General features: G+C 43.8%; 2 protein-coding genes across 2 annotated transcripts in view; both read left to right on the top strand.

Moving 5' to 3' along the window:
• The window catches only part of LOC309567685 (fish-egg lectin-like), a 192,242-nt gene that overhangs the window by 71,493 nt on the left and 92,768 nt on the right, over window positions 1-27,981 (top strand). The gene's annotated exons all lie outside the window — the stretch shown is intronic.
• On the top strand, window positions 9-27,981 carry LOC309568324 (fish-egg lectin-like; the record flags this gene model as incomplete). The annotated part of the gene is made up of 4 exons (XM_082273987.1): window positions 9-63; window positions 19,166-19,393; window positions 26,700-27,033; window positions 27,834-27,981. 4 exons carry the CDS (start codon window positions 9-11, stop codon window positions 27,979-27,981), a joined length of 765 nt encoding a protein of 254 aa, XP_082130113.1.

The raw sequence follows: 27,981 nt of genomic DNA, 5'->3' as shown, positions 1-27,981 counted from the left end.
TTGCCAAGATGTTGTTTGCTGTGAGCCTCCTCCTGCTGTGTGCTGGAATCTCTGCATCTGGAGGTAAGATCTCTCTCCCTTCCCATCTATTTCTATCTTATAGGGAGGTTAGACACTATAAGGTGTTTGCATTTATCCTTTAAACCCAATCAGAATTTAGTATAAGGAGCCATCTTGGAATAGGCAAACTAATTTAAGTGATTTCTGAGATTATAACAGGAGTGTTCAAACCTGTAAGTAACATCTGAAATTTCCTGTTAGTAATATTATTATTGTAAATGGGAAGTTTCTGCGCTATAAATGATTAAGCTGGTGTTAAATTAGTGAAAGAATTATGAAAGCGGCACACATGGACCTATAGAAAAATCCCAACAAAATAATAAACAAATATGTGTAGCGCTATCAAAAAAATATTTTGTTAAAATACTTTGAAAAAATAGAAAAAGAAAAATATTGGTGGCAAAAATTGAGTAGCAATTAAGGTGCTCAACCAAATGCTTAAATATGAACACACTGTGATAGCTTGACAACAATAGATAAGGCAAATTAATATTAGTGAAAAACAAACAAAAAATATACAAAAAATATCAAGTCCAGAGTCCATACACCAATAGATCAATCTTGGACAGACAAATGGTGAAAATAAAGTAGTGTTGACGCAAAGAACCACAAGTCCCAGCAGGCGGATCCCACTCCATATTTATGAAACGAGGGGGGGGGGGCACCCGTGAAGGATCACCAAATAACCAATATAGCAGCTTACCAGAAGATGTTGGTCACCCAACCTAATGGATAGACCACAGTAGGCTTAATTGAAATTATATGGAGGTTCGTCAGGTGTCACTCCATGTATGGCAGGTGGTTCAGGTCCGATGTTCAAAAGACATAAATATGAAGGAATTATGATAGGGACATAGCGTAATACCGTAAAAACAGTGTATTTATTAAAACCAAAAAGATATATACTCACATGTAAACACCATTTAAAAACATATATCCATATAGCAACGCTGGAGATCTAAGTCTTGCGGCGTCCCTGCGAACACTTTCAAAGGCCGGCTCTGGGGTTGTGGTTGCGTCACGTCTGACTCCCCCCAAAGCATTTTGTCATAGGTTTGACGTCGTCAGGGGCGATGTCAAACCTATGACAAAACGCGTTTGCCGGCCTTTGCAAGTGTTTGCGGGGACGCCCCAACACTTAGATCTCCGCGTTGCTATATGGATACATATTTTTAAATGGTGTTTACATGTGAGTATACATCTTTTTGGTTTTAATAAATACACTGATTTTACGGAATTACACTATGTCCCTATCATCATTCCTTCATATATATGTCTTTATAAAACATCGGACCTGAACCACCTGCCATACATGGAGTGACACCTGACGAACCTCCATATAATTTCAATTAAGCCTACTGTGGTCTATCCATTAGGTTGGGTGACCAACATCTTCTGGTAAGCTGCTATATTGGTTATTTGGTGATCCTTCACGGGTGTCCCCCCCCCCTCGTTTAATCAATACGGAGTGGGATCCGCCTGCTGGGACTTGTGGTTCTTTGCTTCAACACTACTTTATTTTCACCATTTGTCTGTCCAAGATTAATCTATTGGTGTATTGACTCTGGGCTTGATATTTTTTGTTTGTTTTTCACTAATATTCATTTGCCTTATCTATTGTTGTGATGTTATCACAGTGTGTTCATATTTAAGCATTTGGTTGAGTACCTTAATTGCTACTCAATTTTTGCCAGTAATATTATTATTGTAGCTGGGAAAATGTGTGCCAGAAAGACTGAAGGTTTTGTGCAGTGCACAGTGTGCCACATGTATACAACAATGAAGCTCCAGGATGGATACCGCTGGGACAGATGTGAGTGGGTTGCCCTTCTAGAAGTTTGCATTAGAGATCTGGACGAGCAAATTGCAACACTGGGCAGAACTGACAACCTTGAAAGGGGTCCTCTGCTCACTGAGCAGCTGGCTATTAGGGTTAATGGGGAGGATGGAGGGGTATGTCAGGATTAAAAGGTAGGAAGATGGGTTGGTGCAGATAGACGGCGTGATGGGGGTTCACAAAAAAGGAAAGCCAGCCATGGGTTTGAGCACCCAAACAGATTTGCCAATTTGGGTGAAGATGTGGGGGTGGTAAGCTCAGAGGTGACAGCCCTAGATGTCACTACCACCCCCAACAGCCGGGAGAGAAGCCCATCTAGTAGGGGTGGTAAGGGTAATGCAGGTAGGCCTAGACAGTTGGTAGTAATAGGGGATTCTTTAATCAGAAGGACTGATAGAAAAAATTGCTGCCAAGTTCACCTCAAATTAATGTTTTGCTGTCTCCCTGGTGCCAGGGTTCGGCATGTGGTGGACCAGGTTGATATATTACTGGGAGGGGCCGGGCATTACCCAGCTGTCGTATGGCACTTTTCCACTGCAAGTACCGGCTAGTACCGGCTCGGCTCTACTCGGCCCTGCTTGGCCTGGTTTGCTTTTCCACTGCTGGTACCGCATGGTATAGGGTCGGAACGGTTCGGTACGGTACGGTATAGGTTTGCTTCTCCACTAAAGCAGTACTAAAGTTAAGTGGGTGGGATAACAACGGGGTGGGTGGGATTCTCTGACCAATCAGTGGCTAGTAGTGACTGCATGCAAAGGATTGTGGGATATGGTACCAGTTTGGTACCTGTTGGAACCACAATCGAGTAGGTACTGTTTTTTCAGGGCAGTACCGTACCGTACCGTTCGGTTCCATGCAGTGGAAAAGCAAACCTATAACGTACCGTACCGAACCGTTCCGACCCTATACCATGCGGTACCGCAGTGGAAAAGCACAAAAGGGTGCCGAACCGGTACGGTTCCATGCAGTGGAAAAGCGCCATTAGTCCACGTTGGAACCAAAGACAGAATATATGGAAGGTGGAGGCTCCTTAAGAACCAATTTAAAGAACTAGGCTGCAAGTTGAAGGGAAGGACCTTCAAGGTGATATTCTCTGAAATGTTGCCTGTACAACACAGGAAAGGCAGGGGGAGATTTGAGAACTGAATGCATGGCTAAAAACCTGGTGTAAGAAGGCGAGATTTTGGTTTTTAGAGCACTGAGCTGACTATTTATTGGGGTACAACCTACTGTATATGCTAAAGCCAAGGCGTAACTAAAGCCTTCAGGGCCCCGGAGCAAGAAACCATGAAGGGACCCCTGGCCAGGGCCCTTCCCTTCAAGCCTGGGCTCTTCCCACTGATCCTGGGGCTCTTTTACTCGGTTTGCGGGGCCCTTTATTACGGTCCCGCAGCGGGACCCTTTCACAAGTTCTGCAGTGGGCTCCCTTCCCACCATCTTGGGGCCTCCCCACGGTGGTGGAATGCCAGGGCCCGGTTGCAAGTATGACCTTTGCAATCATTGAAGTTCACCCACTGGTGTCAGTAATTTTTATTTTTTGGTATTTTAATTGTATTATTTTTTATCATTTTATTGTATTTTTTTACAATGTCACTGACTATGACTCTGTTCTCTATTGTGACACATTCCCTGCAGCAGCTGGCAGGAGAGGGAAGGGAGCACAGTTGGGGGGGGGGGGCGCGGAGTACAGTGGGTGGGGGGCCAGGGGAGCACACAGGGGCCCAGAGACAGCAGAACACAAGTGAACTGGATAGGAGGAGTGGCAGGGGCAGCATACAGAGGAACCAATCTCCGCCATTTTCCTCCTGCAGTTACAGGAGGAAAGAGGAGGACAGTGATTTCTCTACATGCTGCCCCCGCCGTCCCTCCTATCCAGGTGTACAGGGGAGCCACACATGCCTCCTGGAGCATGGGGCCCGGTTGCAAACCCCTGCAACCGCTGTAGTTACGCCCCTGTGCTAAAGATGGTTTTTGCCTAATTGAAAGGGGGGTCTGCTGTGCTGGGGGAGAGGTTTATGGAAAGGCTGGAGGAGTATTTAACCTAGGATTAAGGGGGGAGTGTGAATTAGATTATAATGGGGCAGACAGGTCAGACAGGGGTCAGCCCCTATTGGTGGGTGGAATTTGGAAAATGGGAGGAGGGCTGTGAGAGTGTAATGAGTCTGAAGCATTATAGCTGGAACTGTACCTGGGTCTGCATACTACAAAGGTTATCATTGGAGTTTGTTATAGACCAGTGATGGCAAACATTGGCACCCCAGATGTTTTGGAACTATATTTCCCAAGATGCTTAACTACACTGCAGATTGCAGGAGCATCATGGGAAATGTAGTTCCAAAACATCTGGGGTGCCAAGGTTTGCTATCACTGTTTCAGTGTTAATGAGGAGGTGGAGACTCAGCTCCTTGCACAGATAGAAAGGGCTGCAAGGGCTGGGACAGAGATAATAATGGGGGATTTTAACTACCCGTAAATTAACTGGAGTAATGGCTCTGCTGGAACAGGTTAAGGGCAAAAATATAAAAACTACTGAATGTGCATTCACAGCGGTGTATAATAAACCTGAATTATAAACTGCTGTGGGTACACATACAGTTACAATTGGTCCCGCCCCCTTCCACCTTCCTCCTTGGCAATAATGTATACACACCGCAGGTGCCTGCTGTTTGTCTATGCATGGAAGAAAGGGGAGGAGCCCCACATATCGGCCCCGCCCATCCCCGACATCAGTGCTTTAATTTGACAGCTCCAATCACTCTCATTGTGGCAGGCCCCGGCTTGCCCACTGATCACTGGCTGTGTTGGATAGATGTTACACTGTCTGCTGCATATCATGCATCTGATGTCGCCATTCTTCCCCCTGCTTCTGTGTGCTGCTAATCAAGATTTTAAGCTAAGTGTGCAATGTTTAACTAATTGGTGTCTATGCAGTTTAAATAATTCCTGAACCTTGCACTCTGTACAACGCATTCCTGAACCTTCCACCCCGTACAACGCATTCCTAAACCTTGCACCCCGTACAATGCATTCCTAAACCATGTACCCCGTACAACGCATCCCTGAACCTTGCACCCCGTACAATGCATTCCTGAACCTTGCACCCTGTACAATGCATTCCTGAACCTTGCACCCCATACAACTCACTACAGAACCTTGCACCCCGTACAACTCACTACAGAACCTTGCACCCCGTACAACGCATTCCAGAACCTTGCACCCCATACAATACATTCCTGAACCTTGCACCCCGTACAACACATTCCATAACCTTGCACCCCGTACAACACATTCCCTAACCTTGCACCCCGTACAACACATTCCATAACCTTGCACCCCGTACAACGCATTACAGAGCCTTGCACCCCATACAAGGCATTCCTGAACCTTGCAACCCCTTACAACGCATTCCTGAACCTTACACCCCGTACAACGCATTCCTGAACCTTGCACCCCATACATCGCACTCCTGGACCTTGCACCCCGTACAACACGCTCCTTAACCTTGCACCCTGTACAACGCATTCCTGAACCTTACACCCCGTACAACGCATTCCTGAACCTTGCACCCCATACATCGCACTCCTGAACCTTGTACCCCGTACAACACACTCCGTAACCTTGCACCCTGTACAACGCATTCCTGAACCTTGCACCCCGTACAACGCATTCCTTAACCTTGCACCCCGCACAACGCATTCCTGAAACTTGCACCCCGTACAACGCATTCCTAAACCTTGCACCCCGTACAACGCATTTCTGAACCTTGCACCCCGTACAATGCATTCCTGAACCTTCCCCCCTTACAACACACTCCTGAACCTTTCACCCTGTACAACACACTGTGTAATGTAAAGGGGTCAAGAGGTGTCGCCCCATCAAAATACTCTAATTGGTGTTACACTCACCTTTAATCCAGCGCCGGGCAAAGCTCCCTGGCGCTGATCTTCATACCCCCTTCTGATGTCAGAAAGGGACGTCGTGGGATCAAATTTACCTTCAGGCTCAAGCCCCTGGTCTTTTTCCTACCTAGCAACACCCCTGAATAACAGTATTACCCCAGGAGCCCTGTAGGTGCACCCACCTGGTTGAGTTCATTCTCGGCCGCCAGCCTCATCTTGGGGTCTATGGTCCCCACATGGCCTGGATGATCCGGTTCAGATCCATTGCTGTGGTAATCAGAGCTGATGCCGGGCATCAAGGTGTCACTTTACGGCCGCAAACTATCATGCCGTACGGCATCCATAGACACGCTAGGCAACCATACAGTACAGAGGAGCATGCGCAGTACGAGACAGTGAAGCCAGAATGGGTTGCGGGAGGAGTCGTATTGTACAGAATGAGATCACTGTATGGAGCGGGATGTCAAAGAGGAAATCGTAACATTGTCAGTGTGAGTGGAATACTCTCATTCTGTGATACAAAGTATAACATTAGAGGAAGGAGAAGACGTGTTTTCATTTCTGCATCAGGCACATCCCCGCTTATTTATTTATTGGTGTTACTGGGGCAGGAAATAGGGATAGATCTCCAAAACGGGGTCACCAACAGGAATGACACTCTTCTTCATTGTAGTTAAAAAATGTATTATTTAGGCTTGCTACCAATCTATTTTAAAATGATTCCATGAGGTATATTTAGTGGGTATCGAAAAGAATCATCCCCTTTAAAATAATGACATTTTGTTGCTTTGCAGCCTGAAATGAAGACAGACACAGTTTTTGTTTTATCCAGCTATATTTACTAGTGCAGCATGGTGATGGGAATTTTAAACTTTAGGCAGAAGTAGTGCAGCTTAATGGGAGAATTATTCCAACTCTGCTACTTTGGCCTCAAGTTTAAAATTCCCTTTTCAATTTCCTGTAATTCTCTCTTTATTGAGTAGACCCTGTAATCTGATGATAAGTAGAGATTAATTATGCAACTATGACAGAGATCCGTGTTTCTGCTTAGCAGGAACACAAGATCTCCATCTTCCCCTCTCACAGAACGGCGATCTGCCTTGTTTACTTGTTTACATAAGCAGACCGCCGTTCTGTCTGCCTCAGGAATGATTGGGGGGTCTCGGCAGACATTGGGTCTGCTGTGTCCCCATAAAAAAAAAAAAGACATACAGTTACGGTACGTTATTTGGTGCTGAAGGGATGTCCTGCCTCAGTATATGTGTGTGGGGTGGTCTGGAAGCGGATATATACAAAAGCAGCAGTCTTTTATTATAATAATATTATATTATATATAATATTATATTTACTGATGATATATAATATTGGGGATCACACAAGACTGCTGCTTTTGTATATATATTACAGTATATTTTCTTGCTGATATAATATTGGGGAAAGACACACAAGACTGCTGCTTATATCATTTACTTCTGATATCACCCACTGGTCCGTCCCAATCTCTTCTTATCTAGATCAGTGGTTCTCAATTCCGGTCCTCGGGACCCACTAACAGGCCAGATTTTAAGTATTACCTTGGGGGATGCAGACTAGAATACTGCAATCACTGAGCAGCAAATGAGATCACCTGTGATGTAATTTAGTTATCTTGCAAACCTGGCCTGTTGGTGGGTCCCGAGGACCGGAATTGAGAACCACTGATCTAGGTCATTAATCAACTATCCAATATTTGTCCATGACTATACTATAACAAATATGTACAAGTACAGGATGCCATAATATACTGTGCACAGCCTGGGAATTCCAAATATGATTAATGCAGCTGCAGACTGTGAATAATACTGTTTGTCTACTACAGCTTGAGCCAGACAGCAATTATTACAGGCCACACTGTCTGTTACACACACACACACACAATACCTTCTCTCTTCTCAGTTTCAGCCTGCTCCTGAGCCTCCACAGTCCACGCCGTGTGGGACAGACAGCCAGGGACTGCGCAGGCTCCTCTGTTGTGGGTGGGACTGGACTGGAGTAGGGAATGACATCGCATTGAGGTGGGCGGAGTGCCGTGCCCGTGCTCAGCACCTCATTGGCTGGCATAGCACCTGTCCTGGGCACACAGTGCCAGCCAGGCTGCAGGGAGGAACGTCACCACCACCACCACCACCAATAATATTCGTACACGGTGCACAGACAGCGCTGCCCGGACGGACCGTGAGGCCTGCAAAGCAACAATGCACACAGTGACATTCACAGTCAGCAGCACAAGCTTAGGACACAGCACTATTCCAGCAGGGCCGAGACGTCCGCGGCTGCCGCCGGGCTTGGCAAACTGACTGATGATCCATCCGGGCCGGCCTGCACCCTCCCGGCTAGGTTAGGCTAGGCAGCAGTGCGCCTTTAGGTGGCAGTGCGCCCTAGGCAGCTGCTTAGTTTGCCTAGCGGGAGCTCCGGCCCTGCCCACAGCCTCCCCCAAGAAGTTCAGAATCAGCAGATTACTGTCACTTCCAATACACAGCACACTAAACTGCAGCATTAGCAGAGTCAGGCCTGTTCTTTGCTAGCGCTAGCAGTTAAATTTTTTGGTAGCGGTTCAAACAGTCCTTGACAACGAGGTACTTTTTTACCTGTGAGTCACACTAGGTACCTATAACTTTATTGGTCAAAATGTCCAAACAGAGGTACACTAGTGAAGAGGCCTACACGATACTGAGCACGACAGATGAGAGCGATGGGGAAGCCTCAATGTCAGATTTAAACTCAGTATTCAAATCTGTAGACAGCAGCGGCACCCTGACAGATAGCTCTGACGAAGGAGTAGTGGTCACTGCTTAGGTCAGGCGTATCCGACCCTGTTCTTCTGTTGGTGAGGTGCAACAACCGCAGGGTTCTCGTTTGCAGCAGAGTGGCGGTTCTAATGCCGCTCAACCTTCTAGTGAACTGACAAGCACCAGCCTCCTAGTACATCCTGGTCATAGTCAGTGACCAGGATGTACTAGGCTGCTGGAGCTTGGCTGCAGTAACACTTGGTGACGTGGCGAGTCCCATAACCATAAATGCAGTTCAAGCTGGTGTGGTGGCTAGCACAAGTAGTGTCCCACAGCCACCAAGAATTCGAAGACAGACCCGTAGAGCTCATAGTGTCCTTCCTGATGAGCTTGCAAATCCTGATTGGGACTCGGGAGCCACTTCTGCAGCACCTGTACTTCCTCCATTCACTGGCCAACCCTGAATTTAGGTGGAAACAGCCAATTTTAATTCCCTTAATTTTTATGAGCTGTTTTTCACAGAAGATCTTTACTTGATCTATTGTGGACCAATTTATATGCCAATCAATTCATCACCACAAATCCAAATTTTACGCTTGCGAGAGAATTTGCATGGAAATGTATCACGGTTTCTGAATTTAAAACTTTTCTGGGCCTATCTCTTCTCACGGGCATTACTAAAAAGAGTGAGTTGCGGTCCTATTGGTCCACTGACCCAATTCACCATATGCCCATGTTCTCTGTTGCCATGGCCAGTACTAGATACTCGCAAATCTTGCTGAACATGTACTTCAGTGACAATGAACTTTGTCGTCCTCGGGGTTACCCTAGATTTGACAGGCTCCGCAGAATTCAGCCTTAAACGACTTCATCCAGAAATTTGCAGCCTTGTATACGCCCCAACAAGCTGTCTGCGTTGATGAGTCACTGATTACATTATCTGGCCTTGTTTTAAAACAGTTTCTCCCCAGCAAGCGTGCCAGATATGGGGTCAAGATGTATAAGCTCTGTGACATGGGCAACAGGCTATACATGTAGTTTCCTGGTTTACGAGGGAAAATTTAGCAATGTGGAGCCCCCCAACTGCCCAGACTACATGGGAGCAGTGGCAAGATTGTTTAGGACTTGGTGTCACCCTTATTCGGAAAGGGGTACCATTTATACGTGGACAACTTCTATACAAGTGTGCCACTTTTTAGACACCTTTTTGATTTTGGCATTGGCGCATGTGGCACCATGCGACCTAATAGCTTGGGCTATCCCCAAGGGCTTGTAAATTCCGGACTTAGATGGGGGAGAGAGCCTGCTTGAAGTCTGGTAAATTGCTTTGTATTGTGTCCATGAATACAACCTTAACATGGGAGGGTTGTACTTAATTGCCAGACGCTGGTGCAAAAAAGTGTCTGTATACTTATTTCAATTGGCTCTGCTGGGCGCTAATGTGCTATACAAAGCATCATGAAGAAGTGGATCCTTTCTAAAATTCCAGGAAGAGATCATAACAGCCCTTCTGTATCCTGGAGGTGCTGTGGCTCAAATTCCCTATCCAGAAGCAGTGAGCCGGCCGCATGAGAGGCATTTTCCGGATACTGGATCCTGGTACCCCTACCCCAAAGAAGATGTCATGTCTGTAGGAAACTCAGATTTAGGCATGACAGCCTCTATTTTTGTCCCTCCTGTCCTGGCTAACCTGGTCTCTGCATCGGGGACTGTTTCCGTTGCTACCACACACTAGTAGAGTATTAGGATAGGGTACAGCACGGCACAGTCTAGGGCACACTTTTTCACACAGGATCTCGAAAGATGTTGGCTATCGCATTTTGAGAGTCCCTAGCCTGGAACAATTTTTTTACAGTTACAAAAAAAGTTTTAAAAAAAAAGTTACAAAACAATTATTAAAAAATATAAAAAATAATTAAAAATATTTAAAAATAAAAAAGCCAAACACAGTTGTCGTTTTATTGAGTTGATTTTCTGTTCTTACTCAACTTTTTTACTCTTCTACTTTTACTGTTCTTTATACAGGGCCGGAGTGGGACTCATTTTCAGCCCTGGAGTTTCATGCCTTACACCGGCCCACTTTAGTTCACGACTGACTATATTAAAATAATGTAATTAAAACCTCAGAATATAAGTTTGCAATGGCGCACTGCTCTCTACAGCCTTGTAATTCATTGTATTTTTCAAAAAATATCATCATTTACAATTAAGTGCAAATACAGTAGCCTTCTCTGCCATGGGTTCCCCCAGATCCTTCCCCCCTAGTATGTATGATGCATGCATATTCTTAGCCCCCAAGTGCATAACTTTACATTTATCAACATTAAACCTCATTTGCCACATAGTTTTTTTTAAATGTACGAAAATATCGGCCAATATCGGCAAAAGCCGATATTCAATGGCCAAAATATTGGTATCGGCAATAAAAAAAACTATATCGGTCAATCACTAATTCATAGTGCTGCCAAAGCAGCCAATTCCATGTTTTGGCTTAGTATTAAAAATTAGATTAAACATTGCAGTGATATAAAGTGGGGAACTTTTGTAATCTGTTCTCCGGCTATAGCTCAAATAAAACCTCTACCCTGAACACATTTCTAGAGAAATACACAGACATGCAACGATATAGAATCCACAGATCACATTCAGTTTGGTGAAAGGTGACGGTTACATTCGGTCATGTATGGTCTATGTGCATTTGATCAAGGACCTCAAAAGCACATAAGCTGCGTCCATTGGAGGCTTTTTTCCAATTTTGCTTCAGTAAACTACCAAACCCTGCAACTGTGCTATAGTCAGAAATTAATTTACTTCACCTTAATCTGAAATGTAAGAATTATGCAAAATTCTAAGATTCATGCAAGCTCCCACATGGAATGCATGCTTCTTGTTACTTGTTCCTGTACTGTGCAGTTGTCTCAGGGACACCAAAATGAATGATGGCAACAAGAGGACCTTGCAACTCAGGGGCAATATCTCCTTATTCAAGGCCATCCTTCACCTCACCCTCCATAAAATGCTAGTTAAAACTGCAAAAAAAAAAAAACCTGTAGGGGGGGGGGGGGGGGATGGAATGAGCATCCTCCAGAGGTAGCTAACCAAGGAGGACATCATCTCCTCCTATTGAGATCCTGGGGAATATTGAGTAATGCAAAGCTCATGAGAAGACAATCCTACACTGTGGCAAGGGCAGTGATTTTTAGCAGGAAGAAGAGCAGAGCCAGAGCGATGACAACATGAACAATCCTCTTACCTGCAGCGATGAGGAGGTGGGTGGAGCTACTTTCTTGGCGCGGAGGAGGAGGAATTTAAACCCTCTTCCGCTATGAATGCTGGGCTTCTGCCTGTGTGTGACTGATGTCACTGGAATCACCAGTTCAGGAATCACACAGTGTGGGTTTGTCCTGGAATAAAACTGCCTTCACTGTCATGCTACACGACACCCCCTCAGATGTTGCGCCCGGTGCGGCCGGACCCCCTGCACCCAGTGCTGAGACAAGGTCATTCAGTGCCCAGGGCAAACATGGCAAGCTGTGCCCCCCCACCCCATAAGGCTAATAATGGTAGAAGGTTTGTTTCAGGCAGTAGGGAGGCGATACAACGGCTCCTTACCTCCTGTCAAATGCTCTCTGAAGAGCAATCTGCATGATGGTTGCTTTTCAGAGACCAAAACACGTGTGAACAAGCCCTTAATTATTTATTTTTTACAAATGTTTTACATTATTTATATTGTGTTGAGAATTTATATGTACAGTGTATATATATATATATACTTTTTACATTTTTAACTGCCCTGTTGGGGGGCTTTGATGAAATATCAGGGCTCTAAACAGACCCCAGATGTTTCACATTTGAGACACCATGTGGTTTGGTGCATGTGATAGCAGATGTGGGGGGTGCCATCACCAGTAAATGGCACTGTCGCATGTCTACTAATGGACGATTTGTTTCTGTGTGTGTGTCAGGAAAGCCACAATCTTGTGACTGACATTCAAAGGTGTGAAGTTTGCCTTATAGTGGGGTCACACCGGTGCACTGCAGTTTGGTCACAGTGTGATTGTGTGTGCGTTTTACCTGGATTTTAGGTGCACTTCTATTGAATTCCATTACACAGTGCGTTTTCTGAAACCGCATCAAAGATGCAACATGCAGGACTTTGATGTACTTTCATGAAAACGCACTTTGTAATAGAAATTCAATAGAAGTGTACCTAAAATCCAGGTAAAACGCACACACAATCACACTGTGACCAAACCGCAGTGCACAGATTATTAGGGATAGGTATGGGGGGGGGGGGGTAGGTATTGGGGGGGGATAGGGATAGGGGGGAATAGGTATAGGGGGGATAGGTATAGGTGGGGGGGGGTAGGTATGGGGGGGGATAGGGATAGGGGGGGATAGGGATAGGGGGGGAATAGGTTTAAACATATTGGACTAGGTGGGACTTTAGATGAGACCCAAGCTGGTGTTGCCCGGCGTCTCCATCCCTATAACAAAACACAAAATGAGGTTTGAAGGATTGTAAGAGGTGCATGAAAGTCAGCCAGCCCCCAGTTTGATGTACTCACCTTCCAGTCTGTCACTAACCAAATAATACCTGTCTCTTGGTACAAAGAACAGGGGTTTAGTTGACACACATTTGCAAACGCATGTGAAAGCTGCAGAGCCACGTCACGGCACCCTGTTTAAATCTGCAGTCCTACACTCTTAATTTAGTGTCCTCACACTGGAGGCACATGGCCGCTAATGGGTGGATGGGGAACAGGTGAGAGGGAGACAGCCCAACCTCCCCCAACCCATCCCCATGCACGACTGGCTATTGTCTCAAAAAGTTCAATTAATTAGGTTAAAATATAACCATGGTGCAAACTGGAGCAGACCAGCTGAAAAGCATTACACCTCCATCCCCTTGGTGGATGCAGTATATGGATAGGTATAGGGGGGATAGGTATAGGGGAGGGGATAGGGATGGGGGGGAGGGCAGGTCTGGGTAATAAGAACATGTGTTAATGAAGAACAGAGTGAAGGGCTGTAAAGAAAGTGCTAATGCTGCATTTTAGGCCAGTACAGGGTCAGCTAAATGGCTGCTTGGATAGCCCAGAGTTGGGACCAGAGGCTTCAGGACATACAGTGCAGATTTATGGAGTGGACAGCTGAAAGAAGAAGGTGAAGGGTTAATGTGAACAGGAGAGAGGAGCAGAAGACTCGGTGCTGACTTACTATTGTGCAGGGAAGGTAAAGAAACGACATGCTGCGGACAAAGTGAAAGTGACCAACAAGGAAGACTCAAGTGACCTGGCCGGGAACGGGGAAGTAGAAGAAGCTGACAGGGGGGAGGGGAGCTTGTAAAGAGCAGAGTGATAAACAGCTGAAGGAGAGATAAGGCGGAGGTGAAGTGAATGGAATGAACAAGTCTGAGGATCATACTTTGTTGTACAGTGACAGGAGGGAGAATGATATTCACCCCTGTCAGGCAGGAGAAGGCAAAAGCTCCCAGTGTGCCCCCCCCCCCTTCATCACAGATATGGACATGTCCAGGGCAGATGATACTTGTAACTTTCGGCATTACACCAGCCCTGCCTGCACCCCAAATGGACCAGCCCATCTGGAATTCTCCAGATGCTCCCGATTAGCCAATCCGGGCCTGTCTTTATAATATACTGTTATACTTTAATGTTTTATTGTTACTGTGTTTTATTGTTAACCATTGTTTGCTTTGCAGGTACGCCCATCAGCTGCAGCACTGATTTGTTTATTCTGACAGCAACAGCGTTTGCTCTCACCATATATGTAATCAATGATTGTAGTGCTGTAGGAGGTGATTTCACCACCGCAGTTAAAAAAAGAGCATTTATGGCGAAGCATAGGGGATAGGGTGGACATTGCCTCGCAATGTATATTTTTTAACACTTTTCTTGGCAGAGATTTTGATCGATGTGAATAGAGGAATCTGCTATGTTCTTTTTTCAAGACCATTGCATGTATGCCCTTAATTAGAAGTGGGTGGATGCTGGGAGGTCTAATGGTGGGTATACTACACACTTTGGTATTTCTTCTTACAGCCAGCAGTCAGCTTTCATGTAAAAGCAATCCTAGCAGAAAATTAACCGCTAGACTGCTTTTACAAGCAGTGAGAGGGGACAACCCCCCCCCCCCCACGCCACCTTCCACGGTTTTCTCTGGCTCTCCTGTCCCACCAGGTAACCCGAGACTGCAGCCGGTGGTTTTGTCAGCTGACCATAGAGCCGATTGGAGACCAGAATGGCTCCAATCATCTCTATGGCCTAAGATACCGGAAGCTACGAGCATTTCATGACTTCGGTTTCGCCAGATTTAAACAGCGCCAATGGGAAATTGGGAAGGCATCTTATCACACCAATCTTGGTGTGGTCAGATGCTTTAAGGGCAGATGAGAGATCTATAGACAAATAGACCCCAATTTTTTCAAAAAAGAGTACTTGTCACTACTTATTGCTATCATAGGGGATATTTAAATTACCTGTGATAACAATAAAAATGATTTAAAAAAAATGAAAGGGAAGGTGTCAAAATAAAAAAAAAGCAAAATAAATAATAATAAAAAAAAAAAATTCAAGAACCCCTCTACCCCTGCGTTCGCGCGCAAAGGCGAACGCAAGCATCGGTCTGGTCTTATATGTAAACAGCAACTGCGCCATGCATGTAAGGTATCGCCGCAAATGTCAGACCCAGGCCAGTAATTCTTGAAGTAGACCTCCTCTGTAAATCGAAAGCGGTAACCTGTAAAGGTTTTTAAAGGCTTTTAAAAATGTACGTAGTTTGTTTCCACTGCACGGGCAATTTTAAAGCATGTCGTGTTTGGTATCTTTGTACTCAGCATAAGATCATCTTTTATATTTTACCAAACAATTGGGCAATATATAGTGTATTTGTGCATTAAACTTAAAAAAGTGGGGGTTTTTTTCCCCATAAAATTGTGTTTGGAAAATCTCTGCGCAAATACCGTGTAATTCTAACACCCACCATTTTGTTCTGTAGGGCCTCTGCTTTCAAAAAATATATATAATGTTTGGGGGTTCAAAGTAATTTTCTACTAAAAATAAATCATTTTTTCATGTTAACAAAAGTGTCAGAAGAGGCTTCAAGTGGTTAGAAGAGTGGGTGATGTGTGACATAAGCTTCTAATATTGGACATAAAATGCCAGGACAGTTCAAACACCCCCCAAATTACCCATTTTTAGAAAGTAGGCACCCCAAACTATTTTCTGAGAGGCATGTTAAGTCTATGGAATATTTTATATTTTGCCACAAGTTTCGGGAAAATTCCTTTTTGTTTTTTGTTTTTTTAAACAAAGTTGTCACAAAATGATATATTGCTGACCCATGCCATGGGTATATGTGGAATGAGACCCCAATATACATTCTGCTGCTTCTCCTGAGTACAGGGATACCACATGTGTGAGACTTTTTGGGAGCCTGTGTATGGGACCCCGAAAACCAAACACCGCCTTCAGGTTTTCTAAGGGCATAAATTGCTTATTTTTCTTCCTCCCTACCTATCACTGTTTCGGAAGCCCTGAAATTTCAAAAGAGCAAACCCCCCCCCCCAAATAACCCCATTTTGGAAAGTAGACACTCCAAGCTATTTGCTGAGAGGTATGTTGAGTCCATGGAATATTTCATATTTTGCACAAAGTTTCGGTAATATTCCAAAAATGTTTTTTTTTTACACAAAGTTGTCAATTAAGTGATATATTGCTCAAACATGCCATGGCTATATGTTAAAATGACACCACAAAATACATTCTGCTGCTTCTCCTGAGTACAGGGATACCACATGTGTGAGACTTTTTGCCAGTCTAGCCGTGTACAGGACCCCCAAAACCAATCACTGCCTTCAGGCTTTCTAAGGGGCGTAAATTGTTGATTTCACTCCTCACTACCTATCACAGTTTCGGAGGCCATGAAATGCCAAGATAGCATAAAACCCCCCAAATTACCCCTTTTCGGAAAGTAGACAACCCAAGGTATTTGCTAAGAGGCATGGTGAGTATTTTGCAGGGGTTGCAAGGGATGGTATTGACACAGCCCCAAATGATCCACTATGGCTCAAAAGTGATTTGGTCCAGAAATATTTAGAGAGAATAAAGGTGGATAAAGCACCTGGACCAGGTGGCTTTCACCCACGTATCCTAAAAGAAATGAGCTCTGTCATTTCAAAGCCTTTGTTTCTTATGTTTAGGGACTCGGTAATGTGGTGCCAATATTTAAAAAACCATCAAAGTAACTATAGACCTGTTAGTTTAACTTCTATAGTCGGGAAGATACTGGAGAGTTTAATAAAAGACCACATAGATGAGTTCTTGCTGGAAAAATATTTTAAGTAAACGTCAGCATGGATTCAGGAAAGACAGAAGTTGTCAAACAAACCTGATTTCTTTTTATGAGGAGGTAAGTAAAACCTTGGATAGAGGGGTGGCTGTGGATGTAGTATACTTGGATTTTATCAAAAGCATTTGTCACAGTTCCCCACACACAGCTAATGTGTAAGGTAAAGTCTACAGGCTTGGAAAGATTGGTTTGTAAATGGATGGAATACTGGCTGAAAGATAGAATTCAGAGAGTAGTGGTTAATGATTCTTACTCTGAATGGTCTAAGGTTATCGGTGGTGTACCCCAAGGTTCAGTGTTGGGACCCTTACTTTTTAATACAAGGTATATTTATAAATGATATAGGGTCTAGGATTAAAAGTACCATTTCAGTGTTTGCAGATGACACCAAGCTTTGCAGTGGAATACCGATCTCGTTCTTACAGGATGTCTCTAACTTACAAGCCGAACTCAATGCACTGTTTCATTCTGGAACCATGTTACTAGGGGGAGTACAACTGGGGAATCCATAGTGGAGAAGGAGCTGGGACAAGTGAGTGGCTGTTTTTTAACATTCAGCAGCTACACTTTTCGTAGCTGCCGACTTTTATTTATTTTTTTATAGGTGCCTGGAGTTCCTCTTTAATAATAGCATGCAATGCCAAGCTACAGTTTCCAAAGCAAGCAAAGTCCTTTCTTGTATTAGGAGAGGCATGGACTCCAGAGAGAGAGAGATATCATTTTGCCCCTGTACAAATCATTAGTAAGACCTCATCTGGAATATGCAGTTCAGTTTTGGGCACCAGTTCTCAAAAAGGATATCGTGGAACTGGAGAAAGTGCAGAGAAGGGCAACCAAACCCATAAGAGGCATGGAGGAGCTCAGCTACGAGGAAAGATTAGAGGAACTGAATTTATTCCTTCTTTTAGAGATGGAGGATATGATCACCATGTATAAATACAAAAGGGGTCCATATAGTGTACTTGGTGTTGAGTTATGCACTTTTAAGGTCATCACAGAGGACAAGGGGGCACTCTCTATGTCTAGAGGAAAAGAGATTTAATCTCCAAATACGGAAAGGTTTCTTCACAGTAAGAGCTATGAAAATGTGGAATAGACTCCCTCCAGAGGTGGTTCTGGCCAGATCAGTAGATTGCTTTAAAAAAGGGATTCTTTCCCAAATGTACATAATATAACTAGTCACCAACATTTATAGGTAGAGCTGATCCAGGGAATGTCTGATTGCCTTTGCTGGAGCAAATTGGATCATGCTTTGCTGGAGTTTTTTCGCCAACCTCTGGATATACCGTATGTATAGGATTGTGTATATGGGATTGTATGCTTTTTTTTTGTTTTTTATTGGTTGAACTAGTTGGATTTGTGTCTTTTTCAACCTAACTATGTAACTATGATTGGTTGCCTTGGGTTACCGTGCAGCACTGCTTATTGCACTGGTATTACATAAGCCTACAAATTGAATGCAGCTATCCTAGTTCATGATTCTCTTAAAGGGCAAGTCATTTTAAAACAGAGGTTTCAGTTTTCCCCAGTGCTGGATACTTATTAACTCCATTGGCATTTTTGGTTATTGCATGATCATAATGTGAGATATATATATATATATATATATATATATATATATATATATATATATATATATACTGCTTTCATAAATTCGCTGGGCCTGTATTCAGGTCTCACTAATCTTCATGCAGCATCCAAAGTGTAAGCCAGTTATTCATTTTCTGGCTGTCCCGGCATCTACATGTTACACACTACAGACACACACAGATGTGGACACAGCCTATAGGGGTATCACAGCTCACTGTCTTTTTCAGCTCCTCAGTAACCACCATAGATGAGAAAAAATTGGGTGTTTGCTGGCTGATTTAGCCATAATTTAGGTACTGATAACATAAATAGTTTTTTTTTTTTTTTTGCATCGTGCTTCAGCATCACAGTACACCTTCTTAATGTGCTAACACTGCTAAACTGCCGATAATGCTGCAACATTCACAATAGTATGACGAAGCCCTCAGCATAAAACAAATCATGTTAAATGTAAGCATATGCCAATTGTATATTTTTAGATTTAAAAAAAAAAAAATATATATATATATATATATATATATATATTTTTTTTTTTTTTTGCAAACATTTTTTGTACAGTATATTATACATTATATTTATATATATTCTGTTATGCATGTACAGTATAGGCATCATATGATTTTTTTTTTTTTTCAATTCAGATTTTCAGTGCAAATCAATCCCGGGAAAACTGAAACAGATTGATGCCGGCGCTGGTGAAGTGTACGGTGTGACTAGTAGTGATGACATTTACAGATTCGTAGACAATACCTGGAAGCAGATTCCTGGAAAGCTCACCCATGTTTCTGTTGGACCTGCTGGAGTTTGGGGTGTGAACAGAGGCAACAACATCTTTAAGATGCAGGACAATAACTGGATGCTTGTATCAGGTAAAAATAAATAAAACTCTTTGATAGATTATACTTCAGATATGAACATATCTAATTCACATTTATATCATCGACATAATATTTAGATATCCTGCTTCATTTTAGAAAGTACAGCCGTGGCCAAAAGTTTTGAGAATGGCACAAATATAAATTTTCACAAAGTCTGCTACTCAGGGCCGGACTGGGAATAAAAACCAGTCCTGGGAAAAATTTCATATCAGCCCCATAGCATTAATATACCAGTCCAACAGCATAACGTCATTATTTTCTTGTTCGTAAAAGGGAAAACCATGCATTTTAAAGCACATGCGAAGAGTGTATTATATGTAGATAAGAGAGATATGAAATCACATAGGGCTTTATATATATTGTATATACATAAGAGCAAATTCCAGTTAACCACTTGCCGACCGCCGCACGACTATCTACGTCGGCGGTCAGCCCCTCACAGGCAAAGTGACGTAGGGCTACGTCACTAGCTTGTGAGGGTCTAGGGAGCGAGCGCGCGCCCCCGGAGGCGCGCTCCCTCTCCCGAGTGGTCACGGACCCCCCCGCGCGTGTGACCGGCGGACCCGATGTCCGCCGGCCACTCTGCGATCGGCGGGGGAGAGGGAGAAAGTCAGGCAGCTTGTGTAAACAAGCTGCCTGTCATTCTCCTCGCTGTATGAGAGCTGATCACATGGATCTACTATGTAGATCCGTTGATCACTCTGCATACAGCTGAAGCCCCAGCCAATCACAGTTAGAATCACGCCCCTAGGGACACACACAGCCCCTCCCTCTCAAATAAAGTTAACCCCTTCACTACCAGTGTATTTTTACAGTAACAGTGCATATGTATAGCACTGATTACTGTAGAAATGTCACTGGTAACCCCAAAAGTGTCAAAAATGTCAGTCAAGGGTCCGATCTGTCCGCCGCAATGTCGCAGTACCGCAAAAAAAATCGCAGATCGCCGCCATTACGCGTTAAAAAAAAAAACAACAAAAATGACAAAAATCTTTCCCTTAGTTAGTAAACGCAATAACTTTTGCGCAAACCAATCAAAATACGCTTTTTGCGATTTTTTTTACCAAACATAGGTAGCATAAAACAAATTGGCCGAAAATTTTAAAAAATTTTGATTTTTACATTTTTTTTGGGGGGAATTTCATATAAAAAAAAGGGAAAAATATTGCTATTTTTGCAAAATGGACGCTCTTTTTTTGTTTATAGCGCGTGATCAAAAAATCGCACAGGTGATCAAATACCGCCAAAAGAAAGCTCTGTTTGTGGGAAAAAAAGGACGCCAAATTCGTTTAGGTACAGCGTCGCACGACCGCGCAATTCTCCGTTAAAGTCACGCAGTGCCGAATCGCAAAATACCCCCTGGTCGGAATGGGGGTAAAATCTTCCGGGGCTTAAGTGGTTAAAGGTGGAGCAATTATTAAGAATAGTCCACTTATTGCAATGGTGATATATTGCCAGAATAAAGAATAATCAAAGGTTGCCTTTACATCAGGATCCACAGAGTTCCCCCTTGCACTGTAATGGGGAATCCTGCAGACTCTGATGTAAAGGGGAACCCCAGGAACTCTGCAAATGTGACCAGAAGCCACCTTCCACAGAAAGAATACACTAAGGTAAGGGGGGGGGTTACAGATATAAGAGGGTAACCTTTATATCAGTGCCCCCTTACATTATTGTATTCACTCCCCCCTTACATCACTTTTTGTCAGATGTTACTATGGTATACTAAAGTATAATAAAAAGCATTTCATAAGCGTCAAAGGCTTTTATTGACAATTAAATTAGGTTTATGCATAGAGTCAACATTTGCAGTGTTGACCCTTCTTTTTCAAGACCTCTGCAATTCGCCCTGGTATGCTGTCAGTCAACTTCTGGGCCACATCCTGACTGATGGCAGCCCATTCTTGCATAATCAATGCTTGAAATTTGTTAGAATTTTTGGGGTTTTTGTTCACCCACCTCTTGAGCATTGACCACAAGTTCTCAATGGGATTAAGGTCTGGGGAGTATCCTGGCCATCGACCCATAATTTCGATGTTTTGTTACCCAAGCCACTTAGTTATCACTAGCGATGGACGAACATCGGCCGGGGCGGTTCACGAACATTAGCCGCAATCTTTCTCAAATGTCCGCGAACCGCAAGATCGCGGCGGGCCCCATTGACTTTAATGGGAGGCGAACTTTAAAAACCTTTAGGTCATATTTGCAGCCACAAAAGACTTACTAGCTGTGCACAAATAGTCCCACGACATGGACAATATCATAACAGAAGTATTGCAATTAGAAAAGTTGCCCTAAAAATGTTTTATTTATTTTTTTCCTAAATCAGCCAGAACTGACAGCAGCTGGTAAATACATGTCAAATACATATAGGGTCCATTCACACATCTGTAAAATGAGTCCGTATCCATTCCACAATTTGGCGGAACCTTTACAGACCCATTGATTTTCAATTCCAGTCTGAAAAATTAGGCATTCACAGAATGAAGAAGTAAGTGTCGGCCATTCCAGGCCCCAAAAATTAGCCCACATGGGTTTACCTGACAGCTAAGAACGTTGTATTCTGTGGCTGGAGGTACATTAGGCATTCACAGGATAAATAAGTAAGTGTCGGCCATGAAAGGCCCCAAAAATTAGCCCACATGGGTTTACCTGACAGCTAAGAACGTTGTATTCTGTGGCTGGAGGTACATTAGGCATTCACAGGATACAGAAGTAAGTGTCGGCCATTCCAGACCCCAAAAATTATCCCACATGGGTTTACCTGACAGCTAAGAACGTTGTTTTCTGTGGCAGCACAGAATGGCAAGCACAGAATGGCAACGTCTCACCTGGCATGTGGAATAGGTTTTGGGGATCTTGGGCAGCGCAGCGGAAGAGACGGTAGCAGCGGAAAAGGAGGAGTCAGCCGAGGAGATGAGGGAGAATGGAGTAGGAGGAGGAGAAGAAGAGGCAGGCCTGCATGCAATCCGTGGCGGTAAAACCAAATCTACACGGGTGCCACGGGTTACATGCTTGACGGCCGTCAGAAGGTTCACCCAGTGGGCAGTAAAAGTGATATACCTTCCCTGTCCGTGTTTGCTAGACCATGTGTCTGTGGTCAGATGTATCTTGGCACCGACACTGTGTGCCAGAGATACATTCACTTGCCGCTGAACATGGCCATACAGCTCTGGAATGCCCTTCTGCAAGAAATATTTCCTGCCTGGGATCTTCCATTGTGGTGTTCCAATGGCTACAAATTTCCGAAAGGCCCACGAGTCCACCAGTTGATATGGCAGTAGTTCCTAGTAGTAGTACCTAGGCAGTAGTACCTGCCTGCTGCCATTCCTGAGCAAGCTCTACACTGATGGTGCCCTGATCCCGCAGCTGAATCAATTGTAGGAGACGGCCCTGGAGCCTGCTGGAATTTTTTGGGTGCCCTGAAGGCTTCTTCACATATGCAGTGGAAATATTTTTTTATGAGATTAGGTTAATTTTCATGGCAAAGAGGGACTTTGCAATTAATTGCAATTGATCTGATCCCCCTTCATAACATTCTGGAGAATATGCAAATTGCCATCATAAAAACTGAGGCAGCAGACTTTCTGAAAATTAATATTTGTGTCATTCTCAAAACTTTTGGCCACAGCTGTACAGAGAAGCATTGCTATTATTCTCTAAAAAAGACAATATTTTGTTTTCTGGTTTTCACTCTTGTGCACCTATGGGTCTGGATGGAATGTGGAATTGTGCATGTAGATTTAAAGCACAACTAAATACTCCTGTATTAGTGTCTATACAAGTACCAAAGACAGCTACAATGTGATGCACAAACCTCAAAAAACAAGCAAAAATACTTCCTTTACCTTCCCTGACTGAACCAAATTCTTCTTAATTTGTGTTTCACACACTCCCCCTCCCAGACACTGCAGCTCACAGTAGGAGGAGTTCAGCAGCAGAGGCAGAGCTGTCATTCCAGAAATCAGTGGGCAGGATTAGGCATGGCCAGGTGCTGATTGACATGTGTAGCACCCTCCTAGGATGAAAACATAGTTTGCTCCATCTGCTTATCAGGGGAGCCTGATCAGTAGTTCTGTCTGTTGCATGTGTCCATGTGTGATTTATCTGGTCTGAGGGAGTGTCCCCACTGGATCCAATAGGGGAGCTGTTGGACAGTGGAGGAAACCCTAGCCAGTGACACACAGGCTTTGTAACTATCCCAGTGGATTGGCACAAACAGTGGGGCATCCTGGGATATGTTATAAAAGCCAAGGGCACATGTGACAGGGTGTCTTTGGGCGGGTAGCCAGGTCCCAGGAGGAGGGTGATGGCTGTCTCTCCTCCTGTCTGTATGGAAGGTGGTCACAGGCGGTCGGTCTAGTGAGTCAGACGTGTGGTGCTGAGCCAGGAGGTCCAGTGGATGCTAACAAGTGGAGTTGAAGGCAGGGAAAAACAGTGTCCGTGAGTACCGGGAAGCTTGCCAGGGGTCTGCCCAGGAAGGGGACCACTCCAGGGAGAGTCAACAGACAGGGGCTAGCACACACAGCAAGTGAGAAAGGGGGTGCCAAGTTACGACCCTGAAGAGAAATTATATCAGGATCATATTCTTTATCTTCACTTCAGTGGCAAGGTGAAGCCGCGGCCTTGCCGCATACACTACAGCTAGTTGTCCTCAGGATTGGTGAGTAGTTCATAAGTTGGTGTATCCCCCTTATCCCTTCTCCTATCCCAGTTCCAAATAAAACACAAGAACCAAATCCCCTGGACTGTTCATTGACTAAGCCGAGGACTTAAAGTGATACGTTTTATAGACTGTTGCTACAGGTAACCCAGGGGAATCCGAAAAGTGTCAATCTCAGCAGCTCTCTAGGGGGCAGTGCTACACATGATATAGGCTTTTGTATATCAGCAGTGACAATGCTGATAATAAAACACCCAGAAACACTTTTCATCCTACTGTAGAGAAAGCAGGCACAGCCTACATGTAACTGAAAACGCGGCTCTAAATTCAGGAGCAGAGCAGCATCATTATAAAACTCAGGAGTAAGAAAAAAAATGTATATATAAAATTCATACTCACCCAGCGCTATAAATCTAAAACATATATATATGGCAATGAAATCCAAAACAGCTGCTGCTATAAAATAACTAATGTATGAACTGGGTGTAACCGATTCAATTGGATATAGAATGCAGTGACACTAGCAGCACTAATAAATCATAAGCATGAGTACATGACATATATAAAATAAATACAATAAATACATAAAAGTAATATTCAAATTGAGTGATAGAAAATGTATATGGTGATCGCAAAAAACTAAAATGAACAAAAGTCCAATTCACATCAACTGAATTATCATGCACATAAAGTCCAATACAGTACAAGTCCAATACAAGTGAAAAAATGTAATGTAATAATTGCCATTAGTCCTACGCTGTTCTCTGATGTGCGACCGCTCGGTACCAAAGCAGGCCGAAGATTACAGCGTGGCGTCGGGCGTAACCAAGGTGACGCCCTCCGTAGAAGTCCTTGATGACGAAACGCGTAAGGGCGTGAGTACGCGTTCACCTTGGTTACACCCGACGCCACGCTGTAATCTCCGGCCTGCTGTGGAACCGAGCGGTCGCACATCAGAGAACAGCGTAGGACTAATGGCAATTATTAAATTTTTTCAACGCCTGATGATATCTACAACTTTGTGAGTAGCATTCTGATGGGAACGGGGTACTTTTATTGTGATATCTTTAATAAAACTGTACGGTATTACGCTATGAGTCCCCGCTCTTGTGCTTTACTTCCATGATATTGCTGGCGTGAATGAGTTCCATTTGGAGACACAGATCTATTGGAGACAAGTTGCAGCTGTACCTTTGCGTTTTGGGGGATCATCCACTCTGTTCATACAGGCGTATATTGATCAGCCTTTTGGTGAGTGTCCATTCTGAGGTGGCACTTTTTTGATGGTGGAGGCGCACTGGTGCATGGAGGAATCCCATAGTTCCATTATATAGTCTAAGGACGTTTTCACTTGTATTGGACTTTGTGCATGATAATTCAGTTGATGTGAATTGGACTTTAGTTCATTTTCGCTTTTTGCATGCCGCACACTTTCTGTGATCACCATATACATTTTCTATCACTCAATTTGAATATTACATTTATGTCATGCACTCATGCTTATGATTTATTAGCGCTGCTAGTGTCACTGCATTCTATATCCAATTGAATCGGTTACACCCAGTTCACAGATCAGCATCATTACCACATCTCATCACAGTAAATTGGCTCATGAAGACATCACTGCTAGGATTAATGGGTATTTGTGGGACTTTGCAAGGAGGCTAAGATAAAACTGTAATTGCAAATATATTTATCATTAAGCGCTACAGCGCATATTTTGTAAAAGCTCATAGTTCTACATTAGCCTACAGCCCACTATGGATGAAATCAGGTTCTCCAGTGACACCATCAATTACATGGTCCTCCTATATGGCTGTTATATTTCAGAAATCAGTTCTTGATACAGTAGATCTTGTAACATTAATGCCAGCAGTCCTGGAAAGATTAAATGGAGATTTTCCTGCCACAAGGAAAAATGACTGCCCTACTGTGGAAACTTTGTGTTTCTCCAGTCTGACGGGACATGTCATTGGCCTTGAGGTGGCACAGGACATTTTGCATAATTGTTGCCTGTTCTGCAAAAATTAGGACACTTGGCCACCATGCTTTAAATCAGGGGTCTCCAAACTTTCTAAAGAAAGGGCCAGTTTACTGTCCTTCAGACGTTAGGAGGGCCAGACTGTGTCCAGTGGGAGTAAACAGTGCCTGATCTTTGGTGTCAGGGGGAGAAACAGTTGGTGTCAGTGGGAGGAATACTTCCCCATTTTTGTTGTCAGTGCAAGGAATTATACCCCATTGTTGGTGTCAGTGGAAGGAATTATACCCCATTGTTGGTCTCAGTGGAAGGAATTATACCCCATTGTTGGTGTCAGTGGAAGGAATTATACCCCATTGTTGGTCTCAGTGGAAGGAATTATACCCCATTGTTGGTGTCAGTGGAAGGAAATATACCCCATTGTTGGTTTCAGTGGAAAGACTAGTGCCCTACTGTTGGTGTCAGAGGCTGGAGCTTTGCCTCAAGGCCTGATGGCAAGCAAAGGGCTGCAGTTTTGAGACCACTGCTTTCAGTAATAATGAGATCTATGCTACTACATAGGAGAGTTCCAATTCCATTTTATATCGTTTTAATCTTCTCTCTGTTTTTACACTCAATTTAACGGACTACTGTTGTGTTTCATGTTTCTTCAACAGGGCTTTTGAAGCAAGTGGATGCTGGTGGTAATAAGTTCTTGGGTGGAGTAAATGCACAAGACAACATTTTCTGCTTGAAACAGAGTTGCACAATTTCAAGATCTTCTGTTTTAACCTGGACCCCACTGGAAGGGGGACTGAAATATTACAGCTGTGGGCCAGTGGGCTGCTGGGGAATCACCAGCATTGACGCTATTTACTTCCGCCACAATGTCAGCCCAACAGCCTGCCAGGGAATCAATTGGCAGCATATTGAAGGTGCTCTGGCGAAGATAGAGGTTGGCACAGATGGTTCTGTGTTCGGTGTGAACTCAGCAGGCAACGTGTACCGAAGGTATTTTTTTTAAACTATGTATGCAGTAGTATTAAGGCAATGTGTAAAAAAACTGTCAATTTGGTAAAGAAGTATTAATTGTGAATGTTGAGGGTGGGCCAGTTTGAGGGATACATATCATTTAGCAACCGCTGTATATGCTCTGAATAATGTTAGCAAACCTAGGACTTTTTGCTCCCTTTTCAACTGAGATGGTGCTTTTTTTGAACCGTCAATATAGACATTAAGAGCCGGTTCACACTACCACGACCAGAAAGTCGCCCCGTGACTTGAAGAGACTTGTTTAGAGACTTGGAAGAGACTTGGAAGAGACTTGGAAGAGACTTGTGCACTACTTTGAAGAGACAGGTGACTTTGTCTGTGGGGAATGCCTGGCTAATCTCTTTCTTCTTCTTGGAAAGTCTGATAACAAGTCGTGTCAATTAAGATAAGGAGGCGACTCCCATTGAAGTATATGGGACAGTCGGATCTCTGGTCGCCTCAAAGTAGTACAGGACCCTTTTCTGAAGTCGGAGCGACTTCAGTAGTGCCAATTAAGACGGCACTGATTGATTAACATTGCTTTTGTTATGTCAAGCGACCTGGGGCTACACAAGTCGCCTCACAAGTCGTGCTAGTGTGAATGGGCTCTAAATGATACATCCAGTGACCCTAGTTTTTATATATCCTCTGTTTGTCAGTCTACAATGCTTATCCTAGTAATGCCAATGATGGCCAGAATTCCTTAAAAATTTCCTTAGTGGAATCGCTATTTTTATTATTATTTTTTATGATGTATAACTGAGAGATTTTTGTTTTAGGGATGGAATCAGTGCCAAAACCCCAATTGGAACATCTTGGACCCAGCTGGACCTCTGCGCCACTTTTAAACACGTCACTTACGACAGCGGCTATCTGTGGCTTATCACCCAAACTGAGGACATCCTTAAATGTTCTGTACATGCCTGA

Source organism: Pelophylax lessonae (genome assembly GCF_965119305.1).
Source record: "Pelophylax lessonae genome assembly, chromosome: 12".
NCBI lineage: Eukaryota > Metazoa > Chordata > Amphibia > Anura > Ranidae > Pelophylax > Pelophylax lessonae.
This window is presented reverse-complemented; position numbering and strand designations above follow the sequence as displayed.